This window comes from Syngnathus floridae, chromosome 7, assembly GCF_059516105.1.
Source record: "Syngnathus floridae isolate MCC-2025c chromosome 7, RoL_Sflo_1.0, whole genome shotgun sequence".
In the NCBI taxonomy this organism is placed as follows: Eukaryota; Metazoa; Chordata; class Actinopteri; order Syngnathiformes; family Syngnathidae; genus Syngnathus; species Syngnathus floridae.
This window is the reverse complement of record NC_142419.1, coordinates 514264-530013: the sequence shown is the minus strand read 5'-3', so window position 1 is coordinate 530013 and position 15750 is coordinate 514264. Positions and strand designations below refer to the sequence as shown.

The 15750-nt window shown below is 43.2% G+C and overlaps 1 protein-coding gene and 1 pseudogene across 2 annotated transcripts in view; one reads left to right on the top strand and one right to left on the bottom strand.

The window, feature by feature from the left end:
* Positions 1-3629, top strand: part of pipox (pipecolic acid oxidase) — a 41946-nt gene extending 38317 nt beyond the window's left edge. Inside the window, exons 7-8 of one of the 2 annotated variants that reach the window (XM_088380458.1) lie at positions 267-342; positions 2720-3629. In XM_088380458.1, coding sequence (XP_088236584.1) covers positions 267-342; positions 2720-2850 — 207 coding nt within the window. In that variant the 3' untranslated portion in view covers positions 2851-3629. The remainder of the gene's footprint in view (positions 1-266; positions 343-2719) is intronic. The other variant, XM_088380459.1, reaches the window with a different exon arrangement.
* A 1022-nt stretch (positions 3630-4651) lies between these two features.
* LOC148394754 (uncharacterized) lies at positions 4652-10436 on the bottom strand (annotated as a pseudogene).
* Positions 10437-15750: the final 5314 nt, after the last annotated feature.

Below are 15750 nucleotides of genomic sequence, written 5' to 3'. Positions count from 1 at the left end.
TAATTGTTTCAGTTCTTGTCTTTTGCCCCTCCACCTGGAAACCTTGGAAAATATAAACTAAATATTCTGATGTAATTATTTGAATCAGTTGCGAAAGTTATGGAATCACAATGGTTAATGCTTAAAGCAAATTAAACTATACAATACAATTTCTGTATTATTATTATTATTATTATTATTATTATTATTATTATAATTAAATTAAACTCTACAATACAATTTTTGTAATTTTTTTTGTGCTAATTTTTCATATTTTATTTTACCAGAAAACACCTGACCGTCATTTTGTGTTGGACCGCCACCCAGCATATGGCAATATTGTAATCGGTGCAGGATTCTCAGGTACAACTCAGGTGCAATGCATAACATGAAATGAAAATTACAGCAATGGAACAAAGTAGCCTAATTGGTCTTCATAGAATGAAAAAAAGTAATGTGTTTAAAATTGTATTTTGCGTTTAACTGTTTGAATTTCAGGTTCAACTTAAGCCGTTACACATTAACCTACAGCTGTTGTTCATCCTTTGGATTTTTTTTAATGGCATTGTTTCATCAATTATGGACACTGTGGGTTTCGATTACCGTATTTGCCGGTGTATAAGTCGACTCGGTGTATAAGTCGACCCCCTAAAATTCGAGGGAAATTTACGATTTTATGATATATCCTTTGTATAAGTCGAACTCAATTGTTGCATTATATTAAACTTCAAAATTCAATCAGAAATATGCAAAATTTATTGACGAAATGTGTTCAAATTCCGGGAGGCTGTGCGCATGCGCAGTGGCCGGAAATAGCTCCAGCCGAGCGGATCGGCTGTTTATAAGCACCGCGGAGGAGATCGCGGAGCCTCATTCGACTTCCAGCGGCCGGCGAGCTCGCGCACGCCGCCCGGCACCACCGGGAGGCCGGAAATAGCTCCAAGCCGAGCGGATCGGCACTTTATAAGCACCGCGGAGGAGATCGCGGAGCCTCATTCGACTTCCAGCGGCCAGCGCACTCGCGCACGCCGCCTGGCACCACCGGGAGGCCGTGCGCACGCGCCAAGTGGCCGGAAATAGCTCCCGCCGAGCGGATCGGCTCTTTATAAGCACCGGGAGGAGATCGCGGAGCCTCATTCGACTTCCAGCGGCCGGCGAGCTTGCGCACGCCGCCCGGCACATCCGGGAGGCCGTGCGCACGCGCCAAGTGGCCGAAAATAGCTCCCGCCGAGCGGATCGGCTGTTTATAAGCACCGCGGAGGAGATCGCGGAGCCTCATTCGACTTCCAGCGGCCGCCGAGCTCGCGCACGCCGCCCGGCACATCCGGGAGGCCGTGCGCACGCGCCAAGTGGCCGAAAATAGCTCCCGCCGAGCGGATCGGCACTTTATAGGCACCGCGGATGAAATCGCGGAGCCTCATTCGACTTCCAGCGGGCCGCGCACTCGCGCACGCCGCCCGGTTCAAATTTTCTAAGTGCCAACGCACAATGAGATGCATGAGAAACGGCCTTGGTTACCATCACTTTTGAAGCGATGAATACGAAGTTAAATTTTATGACTCGGTGTATAAGTCGAGGTCGATTTTTTTCGGTCGATTTTGGATCGAAAAAGGTCGACCAATACACCGGCAAATACGGTATACAGGATTGTGTTGCGTTCACATTCTACTGCTTTATTGGTGACAACTGCTAATATATTTTAAGGGTAGAGCAATCTGTCAATTACATGGGTGTGTTGTCTCATGTCACGAAGAGGAAGTGGTCAATTAGGAAGTGGAAATTAATGGCTCTTGAATTAAATCAGCATTTGACCATCAAGTTGGACCACACTTTCTGAGAACCACCCATAAATCATTTTGATCTGGTTTTGAACAAGTTTATTTTGGGATTGTTACACTCCTGGACCATCTGTCTGAAAACCAAACCAAGTCAAATTTAAAAGAAATAAGTGAAAATATCTCAAAGTCATGATAAAGTACATTTAATAATCATCTCTGATTATTTCTTAATTTTAGGAATAATGTTAATGACATCAGCCTATTGATTGATTAAGCATCGGCTCCCTAAAATGTCTGCATGAGAAAGAAAGAAAAGAAACAATCCATTTTGTGAAAATGAATGGGTGGCTGGCTGTATATTCTAAAGCTGCAGTGGAGCTGAAAAATAACAACACTGAATTCACATGCCTGACCATGAATCGTGATTATTTGTGCAAGCCACTCTGCCTCTTCCTCAAGCCAAAAACATGATTAGTGACTTGTTGACACAAGCTCATCATCATTGAGAAGTAGTAAACAAATCGACTGGTCTGTACAACTCCATGTTTCCAATTAATGGCATGTGGATCAAATAACAAGCCTGTTTGCTGGGTTCGCCTGCAAAGTGAAAACTCATTTAAAACATTCATTACAGATTTTATTACGGGGTATACAGAAAGTCGTGGGAGAAGTTGCTGGGGACATTGGTGAAATGCCATTCAAAACAGCATTGCAGTTTTTGCACAATACTATCCATTTTTGGACAATCTAAAACCATCCAAAAAGAAGATTTTTCCTTCTCTTTAAATGAGGTAACCAAAATATGACGTAAACTGTAATGCAATGTCATACTGTACCACTGTCAACAATGACTTTTGTCTTTTTGGTACAGCACTTGCTGAGGGATTATATTTGACTTTATAAATGTATTAAATAGTGTACTCTGATCTATTTTGTTCATTCCAGTGTATTTTCTTCTCCAGGTCATGGCTTCAAGTTTGGGCCTGTCATTGGCAAGCTGCTGTGCGAGCTAATCCTGGGAGAAGTGCCCTCCTATGATCTTGCATGTTTCCGAATCAGCCGCTTTCAGACCAACATCAAATCATCTTTATAGAAATGTCAACAGATTATCAGTATCTTGTAATTTGAAGATTTATATGTGATATTGATAATATTGACACTTTTTATTGAAGAGTGTCAAATTGATGAACAAAAGCATAAAACAAGCTTTGGCCTATATAGTAGTTTTAATAATTTATTTTGCCTTATTATAAGGGAGGGGAAAAGCCGAAAGAAGCCACCATAAGGTATAATCAATATATAGATTTTGACCAAAAATCAACATAGCCTTTACAGCTACAAATCCTAAAAATGTAAAGGCACACATGTAATTCAACAATTATTTATATAGCACTTTCAAGTACAGGCATTATTAAATGTATTGCTAAAAAGGATGGGCTATTAGAAGCAAAACAGTCAGCAAAATCCAGACTGGTTCCGGAGCCCAATTTGTGTTTCTATACGTAGTTGGCATATCCTGACCTTGTTTGTCACATTTCCTGGAGCCAGATTCTGCAGATGAAGACCAGAGGGCCAGTGTACTATCTTAGTCCACCCCTCTGGGTGCTGAGCCCATGGCAAAGAGGACCCGCGTCTCCATCTTGGGTCAAGCTTCGCCTCGTACAACACATAATTTTCAAAACAAAACTATTGAAGTACTACTCATATGCACATTTTTCACAGGTAGAATTGGATCTAAGTAGATTCCTTCTTAAAAATAACAGGAAGTACTTCTTACATTAATAAAACCAAATTTTCAATAATGACCTCTGGCAAAATAGAAATTACTGTATCTAATCTGTCACGATTGACAATAAAAAATACCAAGTAGCACTCACTTGTACTCTCTCTTTCATGTAACGTCAGAGGTCCAACTTGGTGTCGTGGAGCCATGCCAGCATCTCTGGTCCCAGGTCAAGTCAAGTCAAGTCAAGTTTATTTGTATAGCCCTAAATCACAAAGAGTCTCAAAGGGCTTCACATAGCCAAAAATTGACAATTATTCTCAAAGCATCCCCTGATCTTAAGCTCCCAAAAGGGCAAGGAAAAACTCAAAAAAACCCTACCAGGGGAAAATGAGAAACCTTGAGAAGGGACCACAGATGGAAGGATCCCCCTTTCAGGATCACCAGGTTGTAATGGATGCAGAGAGGGCACAAGTAATACATAATATGAAAATCAATAAAAAAAATGGATGTCGGAGGTGCCCTCGATTGTCCTGGCAGTGTCTTCAAGGAGGTTGAGCTGCAGTTTCCCCATCTTGAATTGGTCCCCGAGAATCCAGCTAACCGCTATCAGCTTTTGCGCCACCTAACCCCCTCCCCAGCCAGGTGATCAGGAAGCCAGAGTAAGCCCCGGGTGGACGGTAAATAACAGCAAGATAAAATGACGGTAAAGCGGTGGATCGTACAATGAGAACTTCAAATGTTTTAAATACGTTAATTGAACGAGGCCTAAATCTAAGCTGAGAATTTGAGATGAGGGCGACACCCCCACCCTTTTTTCGAGGATGCGGCACATGCAAGCTCACAAAATTTGGAGGCGAGGCCTCGTTAAGCGGCAGCAGTTCATTAGGTTTTAACCAGCTCTCGCAAAGACCAAAAACGTTTAGATTATGTTCCGTGATAAGCTCATTAACGAGAACTGCTTTCGTATGAAGCGATCTAATATTCATAAAACCGAGTTTAAGTGTAATCGGTTGATCAGGGTGCGTATCTATCGAAGGATTTTTAAACGGGATGCGAGTAAGATTGTGTTCTCTAGGCCTGACATCACCTCTCAAAAGTTTATTAGCGCGGTGGGACGAAACGACCGTGGAAACTTGATGGTGAATATTTGTTACACATGTGAAGTTATCTAAAACAGGTCAAAGAGGCCGGCCTCCGAGGGTGGTCTATATAGGGGGCAGGTGTTGATGATGTGGTCGGCTGTCTGCTCGGGGTCACCGCACTCGCATGCCGCACTGCCCGCCAGTCCCCACTGCTGCATAGATGTGTTGAAGCGCCCAACACCAGTTCTGAAATGGTTCAGTGTGGTCCACTGCTGGCGAGGTAGTCCATCTCCTCCAATGGCGCCGTCTCCTAGTTCCCAGATGTAACGGTGCATGAGGGAGGGACCAGCTGGCTCCCACTCCTGCTTCCAAGCTGCTGCCAGCCAAGCATCTCTGGAGATGTCCTTAGGGATGGAATTGAGCATCTCTTGTGCTACCATGTTGTAGGGGTGGCGCGCCTTGAGTCTGCTTGATGGAGCTGGAGTTGTGGTACTGTGCAGGATGTGCCAGTTATTTTTTGCCTTCCTGGCTAGAACGAGGGTGGCAGCCTCTCGACGAAGGTTGGCCAGCGCTATTCCCCCAAGGACAGGCAAGAGGGACACAGGGGTGGGCTTCAGGCATCCTGTTATAGTTCGGAGGTTAATTGCCACATCTACTTTTATGGCATGGGTGCTTCTGTTCCAAACTGGGGCACAGTACTCTGGTGCAGAGAAGACCAGCGCTTGAGTTGATATCCGGAAGGTCTTAGCAGAGGCTCCCATCATTGTTTCCGCAAGGCGGTGGATCAGTGCAACCCTGGATGTCACCTTTGCCTTCAGTTCTTCAAGGTGTTGTTTGAAGGATAGGGTCCGATCCAGACGCACGCCAAGGTACTTCGGGGCTTGTTGAACCTCTAGGCGTTTGCCCTAAATGCTCACTATAAGTTCTCTCCTTGCTTCCCTGGTGCTGAGATGATATGACGCAGCAACAGTCTTTCCAACGCTGAGCTGGAGACCCCACTTTCGAAGGTATGCTACCATGGTGCACACGTCTTCATTCAGACCGTCTTCCGTCGCCTTCCATGTTGGTCGGCTCAGCATGATGGCAAGGTCGTCTGCATAGCCATACTTTCTGGATGCTGTGTCCGGTAGGTCGTATATATAGATGTTAAATAGCATTGGTGAGAGAACTGACCCTTGCGGTACCCCGCTCCTCAGACTTCGGAGCCTACTGCACTGCCCACTGCTGGTTTGGAGAGTAAAGCTGCGGTTGGAAAGCGTCTCCATGATGAACTGCACCATGTGCCGGTCCAGTATCATCCTCAGCAGCTTAAGGTGGAGTCCCCGGTGCCACACGGTGTCATATGCAGCAGTTAGGTCCAGGTATACCACTCCAGCTTTCTCCTTATCCTGGAAGCTGTTCTCGATGTCTTGGGAGTATAGGGTAACCTGGTCTGCTGTTGACCTTCCTTGACGGAAACCAGCTTGTTCCCGTGGGACCTGTGAGTCCACCACTGGCTCTATGCGGCTGTATATCATTCTTTCCAAGATCTTAAATGGGACACTCAGTGAGATGGGCCTGTATGACTTGGGGTCCTCCGCATCTTTATTTGGCTTCAGCAGAGCTATCACAGAGGCCCTGCGCCAGATCTTCGGGAGCTTTAACCTCCGGTAGCATGATGTGAAGAAAGCACGAAGCCATGTAGATGTTGTTGGGCCCTGGTGGATGACGAACTCCGGGTGGATGTTGTCACAGCCCGGGGATTTGCCCGGCTTGGGCTTGCTTATGGCCTCACTGAGTTCCTCTGCTGTAAAGGCTCCCGAGAGACTGGAATCGACGTTGGCCGCTCTTGAGATACAAGACACCTCACGCGATATCAGTCGTGCAAAGTCTTTGTCTGCATCCGGGAAGCGGCCATTCTTCAGGAGTTGGGAGGCGATTGCATCTGCAGTGGCTGGGCATCTGTGGGCTGATGTATTTCTGCCTGAAAGTTGGTTGTGGTCTGAAGGAATGGGAGACAACATCGTGAAATGGAGAGTGTGGAGAGTTTTAAAATAGCTTATAATAAATTGTAGACCTTTACAAGATAAGATCAAATAGGTGGGAGTGTATTAAATGTAAAAAATTGGAACAATAACATACAGACTAGAAACGAATCAGGAACAGGTGGATAACATATGCAATCATTTCCATATCTTTCTGTCCTGTCACACCAACCATCTGCATGTCCTGCAACATCTTCAACTCTGCCACACTCTCCATTATTTTGGCCAGTAGAGATTTCCAAGCCTCGCTTCTAACATTCGACCCCATTCCTTCACTAGTGAAGGAATGGGGTCAAAATACAAAAAGTCCTGCCTAGCGACAAAAACAGATATGCTCAAACCTCATTGAATAAAGGACATAAGCAGACAAGTATATTCACATATTAAATAAATAAAAGAAACATTTTAAGCATATAATTATACCTACACACCAAATCAATAAAGAAGACATAACTAGACATTTTTGATAAGTGGTAATGAGAAAGGTTTTTATAACTTTATGATCTGATATATATTTTGTGAGCACTTTGAAATAACAAATGTTTTTTGATATATTGCCTGAATAGCTTAATGACCCTTAAGGAACTGTTTAATGCATGCCTGATGATTTTCTAAATCACGGACACTGCCAACGTCGTCTAAAAATGTTCAGTACTTGATTGTATCTTATATGTTGACTAATGCTAGACGCCAGTTTTTGATTACTACTGAACGTTCTGGACAGAGGGAAATATTTTGCCTAACAAAGAAAAGATATGGTTGAAAGCATGATTAAACTAAGAATATGATGACGTAAGCAAGTACATGGAGATCAAAAGAACAAACAAACAAAAACATGGTAAGTGGTGAGTACAAACTTTGCATAGTCAGGGAACATTAATAAATACGTAGATGATGTCACAGCCAAAAGCTTACATAATTCCGTACAAAATGACAAAATTGAAAGAATGATGACTGGATGAGGTGGAACAGTGTATGTGCAAGAATGGAGGAGAATGTTTACAGGAAGCTCACTTGGAGATAAAACCAGCAGGTGCCAGAGGGAGACAGCCCAGCCAAAGATGATCGTCAAGGCTGAAAGATGGAAAGGAAAAGAGCCCCCACACATCGAATCGCCCATAACCAGCACCCACTCCCATGGAATCAGACTCTCCTGCGAACTTGCCCCGCCCCAAAGACTCATCACCCATCAAACTCGGCCCACACTGGCATGTGCAACTGAATATAAGCTGACCAAAGAACCTTGAACGTTGCCTTTTCTGAATGGAGACTTTCCGCTCTTGAAAGGCCCAGCGCTGTATTCAATTTTGTCATTTTGTACGGAATTATGTGAGCTTTTGGCTGTGACATCATCTACGTATTTATTAATGTTCCCTGACTATGCAAAGTTTGTACTCACCACTTACCATGTTTTTGTTTGTTTGTTCTTTTGATCTCCATGTACTTGCTTACGTCATCATATTCTTAGTTTAATCATGCTTTCAACCATATCTTTTCTTTGTTAGGCAAAATATTTCCCTCTGTCCAGAACGTTCAGTAGTAATCAAAAACTGGCGTCTAGCACTAGTCAACACATAAGATACAATCAAGTACTGAACATTTCTAGACGACTTTGGCAGTGTCCGTGATTTAGAAAATCATCAGGCATGCATTAAAGTTTCTTAAGGGTCATTAAGCTATTCAGGCAATATATCAAAAAACATTTGTTATTTCAAAGTGCCCACAAAATATATATCAGATCATAAAGTTATAAAAACCTTTCTCATTACCACTTATCAAAAATGTCAAGTTATGTCTTCTTTATTGATTTGGTGTGTAGGTATAATTATATGATTAAATAATGTTACAATATAATGTTTCTTTTATTTATTTAATATGTGAATATACTTGTCTGCTTTACTTGCTTTATTCAATGAGGTTTGAGCATATCTGTTTTTGTAGCTAGGCAGGACTTTTGGTATTTCGACCCCATTCCTTCAGGTCTGCCACGCCTTGCGGCTGGAATGGGTGAAGTCGATTGATTCAACGACTTCTGTCCATCTCGCCTTGCGGGTGGCGTCCAGCTTTTCAAGCAGTGCTGCTGCCGTTGCGTCCACCTCTTCTCTGGAGCTGGCTCTCAGGTGTTCACTCAGGAGGCGGCTACACTCCTCATCCCAGCCTGGGATGTAGTTCCTGTTATACCCATGTGGGATGGTCTTCTTTGCCGCATGCAAAAGAACCTGGCAGTAGCCTCATAGGCTGCATCCACATTTGTGGACTCTGGGTCTGGCAGGCCGTACAACAGCAGGGCATCAGTGTTGGAGGCCCATTCGCACAGCACCACTCCGCTAGGTGTTGAGTGGCGAGTTCATGTATCTATTAACTTCTTGCTCAGTGCTTCTTTTGTGTGCGTGCGCGCGCGTGCGTGTGTGTGTGTGTGTGTGTGTGTGTGTGTGTGTGTGTGTGTGTGTGTGTGTGTGAGTGTGTGTGTGTGTGTGTGTGTGTGTGTGAGTGCGTGTGTATGGAGGTGTGTGTGTGTGCGTGTGTGTGTGTGTGTGTGTGTGTGTGTGTGTGTGTGTGTGTGTGTGTGTGTGTGTGTGTGTGTGTGTGCGTGCGCGTGCCTGTGTGTGTTTAGATGCATGTGTTGCAAAAAGTGATACTTTTAGTGTGTTCTTTGCAGATGTATTTCTTGCAGGTGAAGCACACTATGTAGGTTTTCCTGCCCATACTTCTAGGGCAGACCTGACACCTCTTTCTTTTTGAGCAAGGTGGTCTCACTGGCATTGTGGCTGTGGATGGAGTGCTTGAGGCAGGACTGGCTGCTGAGGGGGAAGGTGATGCTGATGTTCTTCTGGTTGCTGTGGATGTGGATGGCATGCATGGTGACCGCTGAAGCTGTCTGACCAAGTCTGCAGCAGCTGGGTCTCGGGGCACCCGTTCCCGTTGCTCAATGTGCGGCTGAACAAGGGAATTCCCGAGCTCCTCAAGAAACATTCTCCGCTTGGTGTTTTGGGTTGAATTCCACCCTTGGTGAATATGGGTCCACAACACAAATGCATTGTATGCAGACACATTGAGGATGTTGTAAAACACAACCATTGGCCATCTCCTGGCCATTCGCTGGCAAGTGTAGGTGGCAGTCAGCTTGTCCAGATTGTCCACTCCTCCTTTGTTTTTGTTGTAGTCCAGGATGATGATGGGCTTTTTGTCTCTTCCTGATGACACAGCAGCATCTTTGTGAAGAGTGGACATCAGTATCACATTCCGTGTTTTTTTTGGACAATATGAAACAACAGTGGTGGTATCTGTGAAAACAAATTTGGAGGAAAGTGGAGCCCTGTCCTTCACCAGCAAAATTTCAGCGGGCAGCTCAGGTTTATTTTTTTCTTACTGTGCCCACCATGGTGAGTTTCCGCCTGAGAAGTTCTTGTCCAAGGTCATAGCTGGTAAAAAAATTGTCACAAGTGATGTTGTGACCCTGCAGTCCAGTAGTCAAATCGAGGACTACACGTTTTCCTTGTTTTTTTTCAGGGATGCCGCTTGCAGATTTGCCTGTGTAAATTTGTAGGTTCCGCGCATAGCTTGTTTTAGCATCACAGGCTGCCCAGATTTTTATGCCATATTTGCCTGGCTTGCTGGGCATGTATTGCCGGAATGGGCATTTTCCTCGGAAAGGGAGAAAACGTTCATCCACTGTCACCTCTGGCCCTGGGTTGAACATCAGTGGAAGGAGTTTCACCCATCTCTCCCAAACATCCCTGATGGGAGCAAGCTTGTCAGATTTTGCTCTGGTGTCTCGATTGTCAAATCTGAGGACTCTTGAGATCATGTGAAAGGTCTGAAGAGATATTGTTGCCCGGACAATATTTCTGCCCGTTAATATATCCCAGAGACTCTCAGTTGCCTCATTGCTGGATCTGTAAACTCCAGCAAGGAGGAGAACACCAATGTAGGCATCCAGGAACGTCTCATCAATGTCTTTCCACGTGTTGCCATAGACTTTCTTCCCTTCAAGGTTTGTCATAGCAATTATGACTTTTTTTAGTGACAATGGCAAAAAAAGATCAAAGCACGTCTTGATGTCACTTACTCTTGTCACAGCAAACCTCGTGACCCCTGGGGTCATTTTGATGATGTTTGCAGCAACTGTCCTTCCATGCACATCAGGAGGAACTGTGCTCCAACGTATGTTGCCATGTTTGGATTGGAATGATTCAGCAAGAGCAGCTTCAGCACCAGTGACCTCCTCTTCAGACTGATCAGTTGTGTCTGTTTCTTCCAATTGGTACTCCACGTCATCTTCACCCTCAGTGGCCTGCTCATCTGCATCACTAAAATCCTGTGTGTCCTCTCCCTCATTTGCAGCAAATATGTGATCCAAAGCTTCATTTACAGTTAATCTTCTCCTCATTGTTGCATCCTGTGAATTGGAGATGGTTTGGGAGGTTTGTGACTCTGCAAGTCACCCCCTCCCCTCTACACTCAAATGGCTTGATATGCCTGGAAACTTTGTTTGTTCAAGGCAAAGAGAAAAGCCCCTAAATGAAGTTCAAGTGGTTGGAGGAAGAGGCTGTTGGTTGATTGTGTGTATATGATTTTTTTTGGGGCATTTTTCATTGTTTTATAATTGAACATTTTAACCGGGTCAAAAATGACCCGAACACCACAAAAGTAATTTTCTTCATCAGAGCACTTTAAAATTTAATAAAACAATATATATATATATATTGTTTAAATGGAAGTCCCTGACAAAGTCAAAAAGTTTCAACGCAAAAAACAAATGTATGAAGTAATTTTATGCATGCTAAAACTCAAAACGGGTCAGTAGTGACCCTAACACAATAAGAAAGTTAAGACTAAGATTTATTTAATCTGTTTGTTCCCAGGCAAAATTGGATGTGATGCAATTCCAAATTTCAGGTGAATAAATAGGGTTAAGGGTTGAGTGAAGGGCCCTCGTTTTAAACTACTTTTTTGAAAAGGAGTGGGAACAAGTAAAACGTATTTAATTTATTTAATGGGAAGTAGTAAGACTTATTAAATTTATTTAATCGACTTTTCTTCCTAGGCAAAATTTGATGTGCTGCAATTCCAAATTTCCAAAGTGAATGAAGGAATGAAATCCTTTAAATTATGATTTTGTATAAATACTAGGCATAAACACAAAATCTACGGCACAAAATGGGCAGACTTTACTTGTTTGAAAATGACTGGTTACAAGACAGACTTTTTTAATTTATTTAATGGGAAGAAGACTTATTTAGTTTAATTGATCTATTTTTGTTCCCTGGCAAAATTCGATTTGCTGCAATTCCAAATTTCCAAAGTGAATGAAGGAATGAAGTCGTTTAAATTATGATTTTGTATAAATACTAGGCATAGACACAAAATCTACGGCACAAAATGGGCAGACTTTACTTGTTTGAAAAGGACTGTTTACAAGACAGACTTTTTTAATTTATTTAATGGGAAGAAGACTTATTTAGTTTAATTGATCTATTTTTGTTCCCTGGCAAAATTCGATTTGCTGCAATTCCAAATTTCCAAAGTGAATGAAGGAATGAAGTCGTTTAAATTATGATTTTGTATAAATACTAGGCATAGACACAAAATCTACGGCACAAAATGGGCAGACTTTACTTGTTTGAAGAGGACTGGTTACAAGACAGACTTTTCTGATTTATTTAATGGGAAGAAGACTTATTTAGTTTATTTAATCTATTTTTGTTCCCTGGCAAAATTGGATTTGCTGAAATTGTATTTTGCCAAATCTTGACTTGAGACCTGATAGGAAGTATTAAACGCTTAGTTAAATCGATACAAGTTGGTAATAAGAGCGAGTAATGTTGGTTGAAGCGATGAATGAAGGTTGAAAGCAATTTAAATTATGACTTTGTATAAATACTAGATATTAACAGAACATCTACTGCGCAAAATGGGCAGAGTTTACTTGTTTGAGAAGGAGTGGCTTATTTAAGACTAAGATTTATTTAATCTGTTTGTTCCCAGGCAAAATTGGATGTGATGCAATTCCAAATTTCACCACATGTTGGTGCCCAATTTTGACTTCATAGGACATATTAAACACTTAGCTTGTTATTATGTTCAAGGTAATCAGATTTGTTTATTATTCTAATGGCCTTTTCAAAACTATTCTGGATTACTACTTTGGACCATCGACGGTGCTGAGGCTGAGAGAGTGAGCAGCACCAGATTCCTGGGGGTGCACATCAGTGAGGACCTCTCCTGGTCCACCAACACCACATCACTGGCGGAGAAAGCTCAGCGCCGCCTGTACTTCCTGCGGAACCTCAGGCGTGCAAGTGCTCCTCCAGCGATCATGACTACATTCTACTGTGGCACCTTGAGAGCGTCCTCTCCAGTTATATCGCTGTTTGGGGTGGTAGCTGCACCGAATACAGCATGAAGGCCCTGCAGCGCAGAGTGAACACGGTTGGTAAGATTATTGGTGCTTCCCTCCCCTCCCTGGAGGACATTTACACCTCCCATCTCACCCGCAAGGCGACCACGATTGTGAGTGATGTGAGTCACCCCGCTCACTCTTTGTTTGATCTTCTGCCCTCTGGGAAGAGGTACAGGAGCCTGCGCTCCCGCACCACCAGACTCACCAACAGGTTCATACTCCATGCTGTTAGGATCCTGAACTCTCTCCCCCCTTCTGCGTAGCGTCCTGTACTTTTGCGCTATATTCTGACTGTCTGCTGTATGCACACTTGCTCCATTTTTGCTCCTCTTATTTATTGTTATGTGTTTATGTATTATTTATTCATCACTCTTATTTATTCATTGTTTGTGCCTTCTTTTTATTTTTTGTGTTGTTTACTTGTATGTATATTGTGTACTATGTCTTTTCACCGTGGGATAGTGGGAACGTAACTTCGACCTCTTTGTGTGTCTTGGCATGTGAAGAAATTGACAATAAAGCAGACTTTGACTTTTGAAATCCTTCGACCAGATCTATTTTATTAGTGATTGTTTTACCATTTTCCATGAAGAAGTCTGAGAAATAGGAGCTAGTCTTTTTGTTTCTAATAATTGAATTTGATATAGTCCATGTACCCTTTATATTGTCTTTGTTGTTTTCTAGCACTCTATTATAATAATCCTTCTTACATTTTCTTAGTATATCAGTTTGTATAAGGAATTTATAAAACATAGAACAAGAGAAAAAGAAATCAAATATAAAATATACAAAAACAAACGTTTTTTTTTACAGGCATTTGATAGTCCCTTTGTGATCCATGGTTTGTCAGTATTTTTTGTTGTATATCTACTTTGTTGAATTGGACAGCTTCTGTCATATATGGTCATAATCGTTTTCAAGAAAGAGTCATACGCGGACTCAATATCCATTGCTTCGTATACGTTTTGCCAATCCTGCCTCAGCAGTTCAGATCTCAATACTTCAAGGGTATCCTCCGTTCTTACTCTCCTCTGTCTTAGTAAGTTTTCCTCCTTAGGCCTTTTATAATCACAGTCATAAATAACAAACACTGGCAGATGGTGATTTATATCATTTATTAGTAGTCCACTTATCATGTTGTCTTCCAAGTTATTATTAAATACGTTATCTATAATTGTAGTTGATTGAAATGTTATTCTGCTGGGTTTTGTAATGGTCGGTTAAAGGACCATACGGTACATTGTAGCAGTGAATTCATCAATGGCTGGTAAATTATTAGGATTTAATAGATCTATGTTGTAATCACCACAAATAAAAGTGACCTTCTGCTCAATGTTTGTAAAGATAGTTTCCATTATTTCCTTAAATGTATCTATACTGAGGCTAGGAGCTCTATAAACACAGCTGACAGTGATATTTTTTTTTTTTCCATGTTTATCTCCATGGTAATACATTCACATATATCCTTAATGGCAGCAGTCATACGGTTGACAATCCTGAAACCTGGTTTTGTTTTCCAGAAAGGTGTGCAATGTCCACTGTGAATTCCGAGATGTAAGTCAGCTGCCGCTGTTGCCTGCAAGAGCATTGCGAAAGTCAAAGCCTCGTGGTCCACAAAAAAGGTGAACCGGCGTGCCTCCAGCAGTGAATGAAAGTGTGGGATGGCGAGGTACACACCAAGTAGCTCCCGGTTAAAGGTGCTATACTTCCGTTCACTGGGACACAACTGCCTTCTGAAACAGGCGAGCGGCTGCCAAGCATTACCCACCCATAGTTTGTAAACCGCACCAACTATGTAGTCTGAGGCGTCCGTGGTAAGTTGGTTGGACAGAGGAGGCGGGATGGGCCAACATGGCAGCCTTAGCCAAGGCAGTCATAGTGTCTGCAAAAGCCTTGTGCCTTTCTGGGTTCCAGTCCACAGGGCCTCAGTGGCCTAGTGGTAGAGTGTCCGCCCTGAGACTGGAAGGTTGTGGGTTCAAACCCTGGCCGGGTCATACCAAAGACTATAAAAATGGGACCCATTGCCTCCCTGCTTGGCACTCAGCATTAAGGGTTGGAATTGGGGGGTTAGATCACCAAATGATTCCCGGGCGCGGCACCGCTGCTGCCCACTGCTCCCTTCGGGGATGGGTTAAATGCAGAGGCAAATTTCACCGCACCCAGTTGTGTGTGTGACAATCATTGGGACTTTAACTTTAACTTTACATGGTTTGGGCAGCCCTGTGGAGAAAACGGTGGTAAAAGTTAACAATGCCAAAGAACTCCTGTAAGGCTTTGACAGTGACTGGGCGCGAGAAAATAGTGATGACCTCTACTTTTGACGGGAGAGGACCGATCCCGTCCTTGGTGACTCTGTGCCCCAGAAAGTCCATGGTGGGAAGGTCAAACTTACACTTGACAGGATTGATGATGAGCACGTGCTCTGTAAGGTGCTCAAACAGAGTGTGAAGGTGCAAAAGGTGCTCTGAAGGCGATGAACTGGCCACCCGGATGTTGTCAAGGTACACAAACACAAAAGGTAGATCCCGTAACACGTAGTCCATGAGCCGCTGGAAAGTTTGGGCAGCAGTTTTGAGCCAAACTGGTTTGCGCAGGAACTCAGACAAACCAAATGATGTGATCACAGCTGTGTTTGGGATGTCGAGAGGGTGTGCGGGAACCTGAAGGAAACCGTTTTCGAAAAAATGACCTTGCCAGCCAGGTGTGCTGAAAAATTCTGGATATGGAGCACCGCGTAGCGGTCAGTCGTTGTCACGTC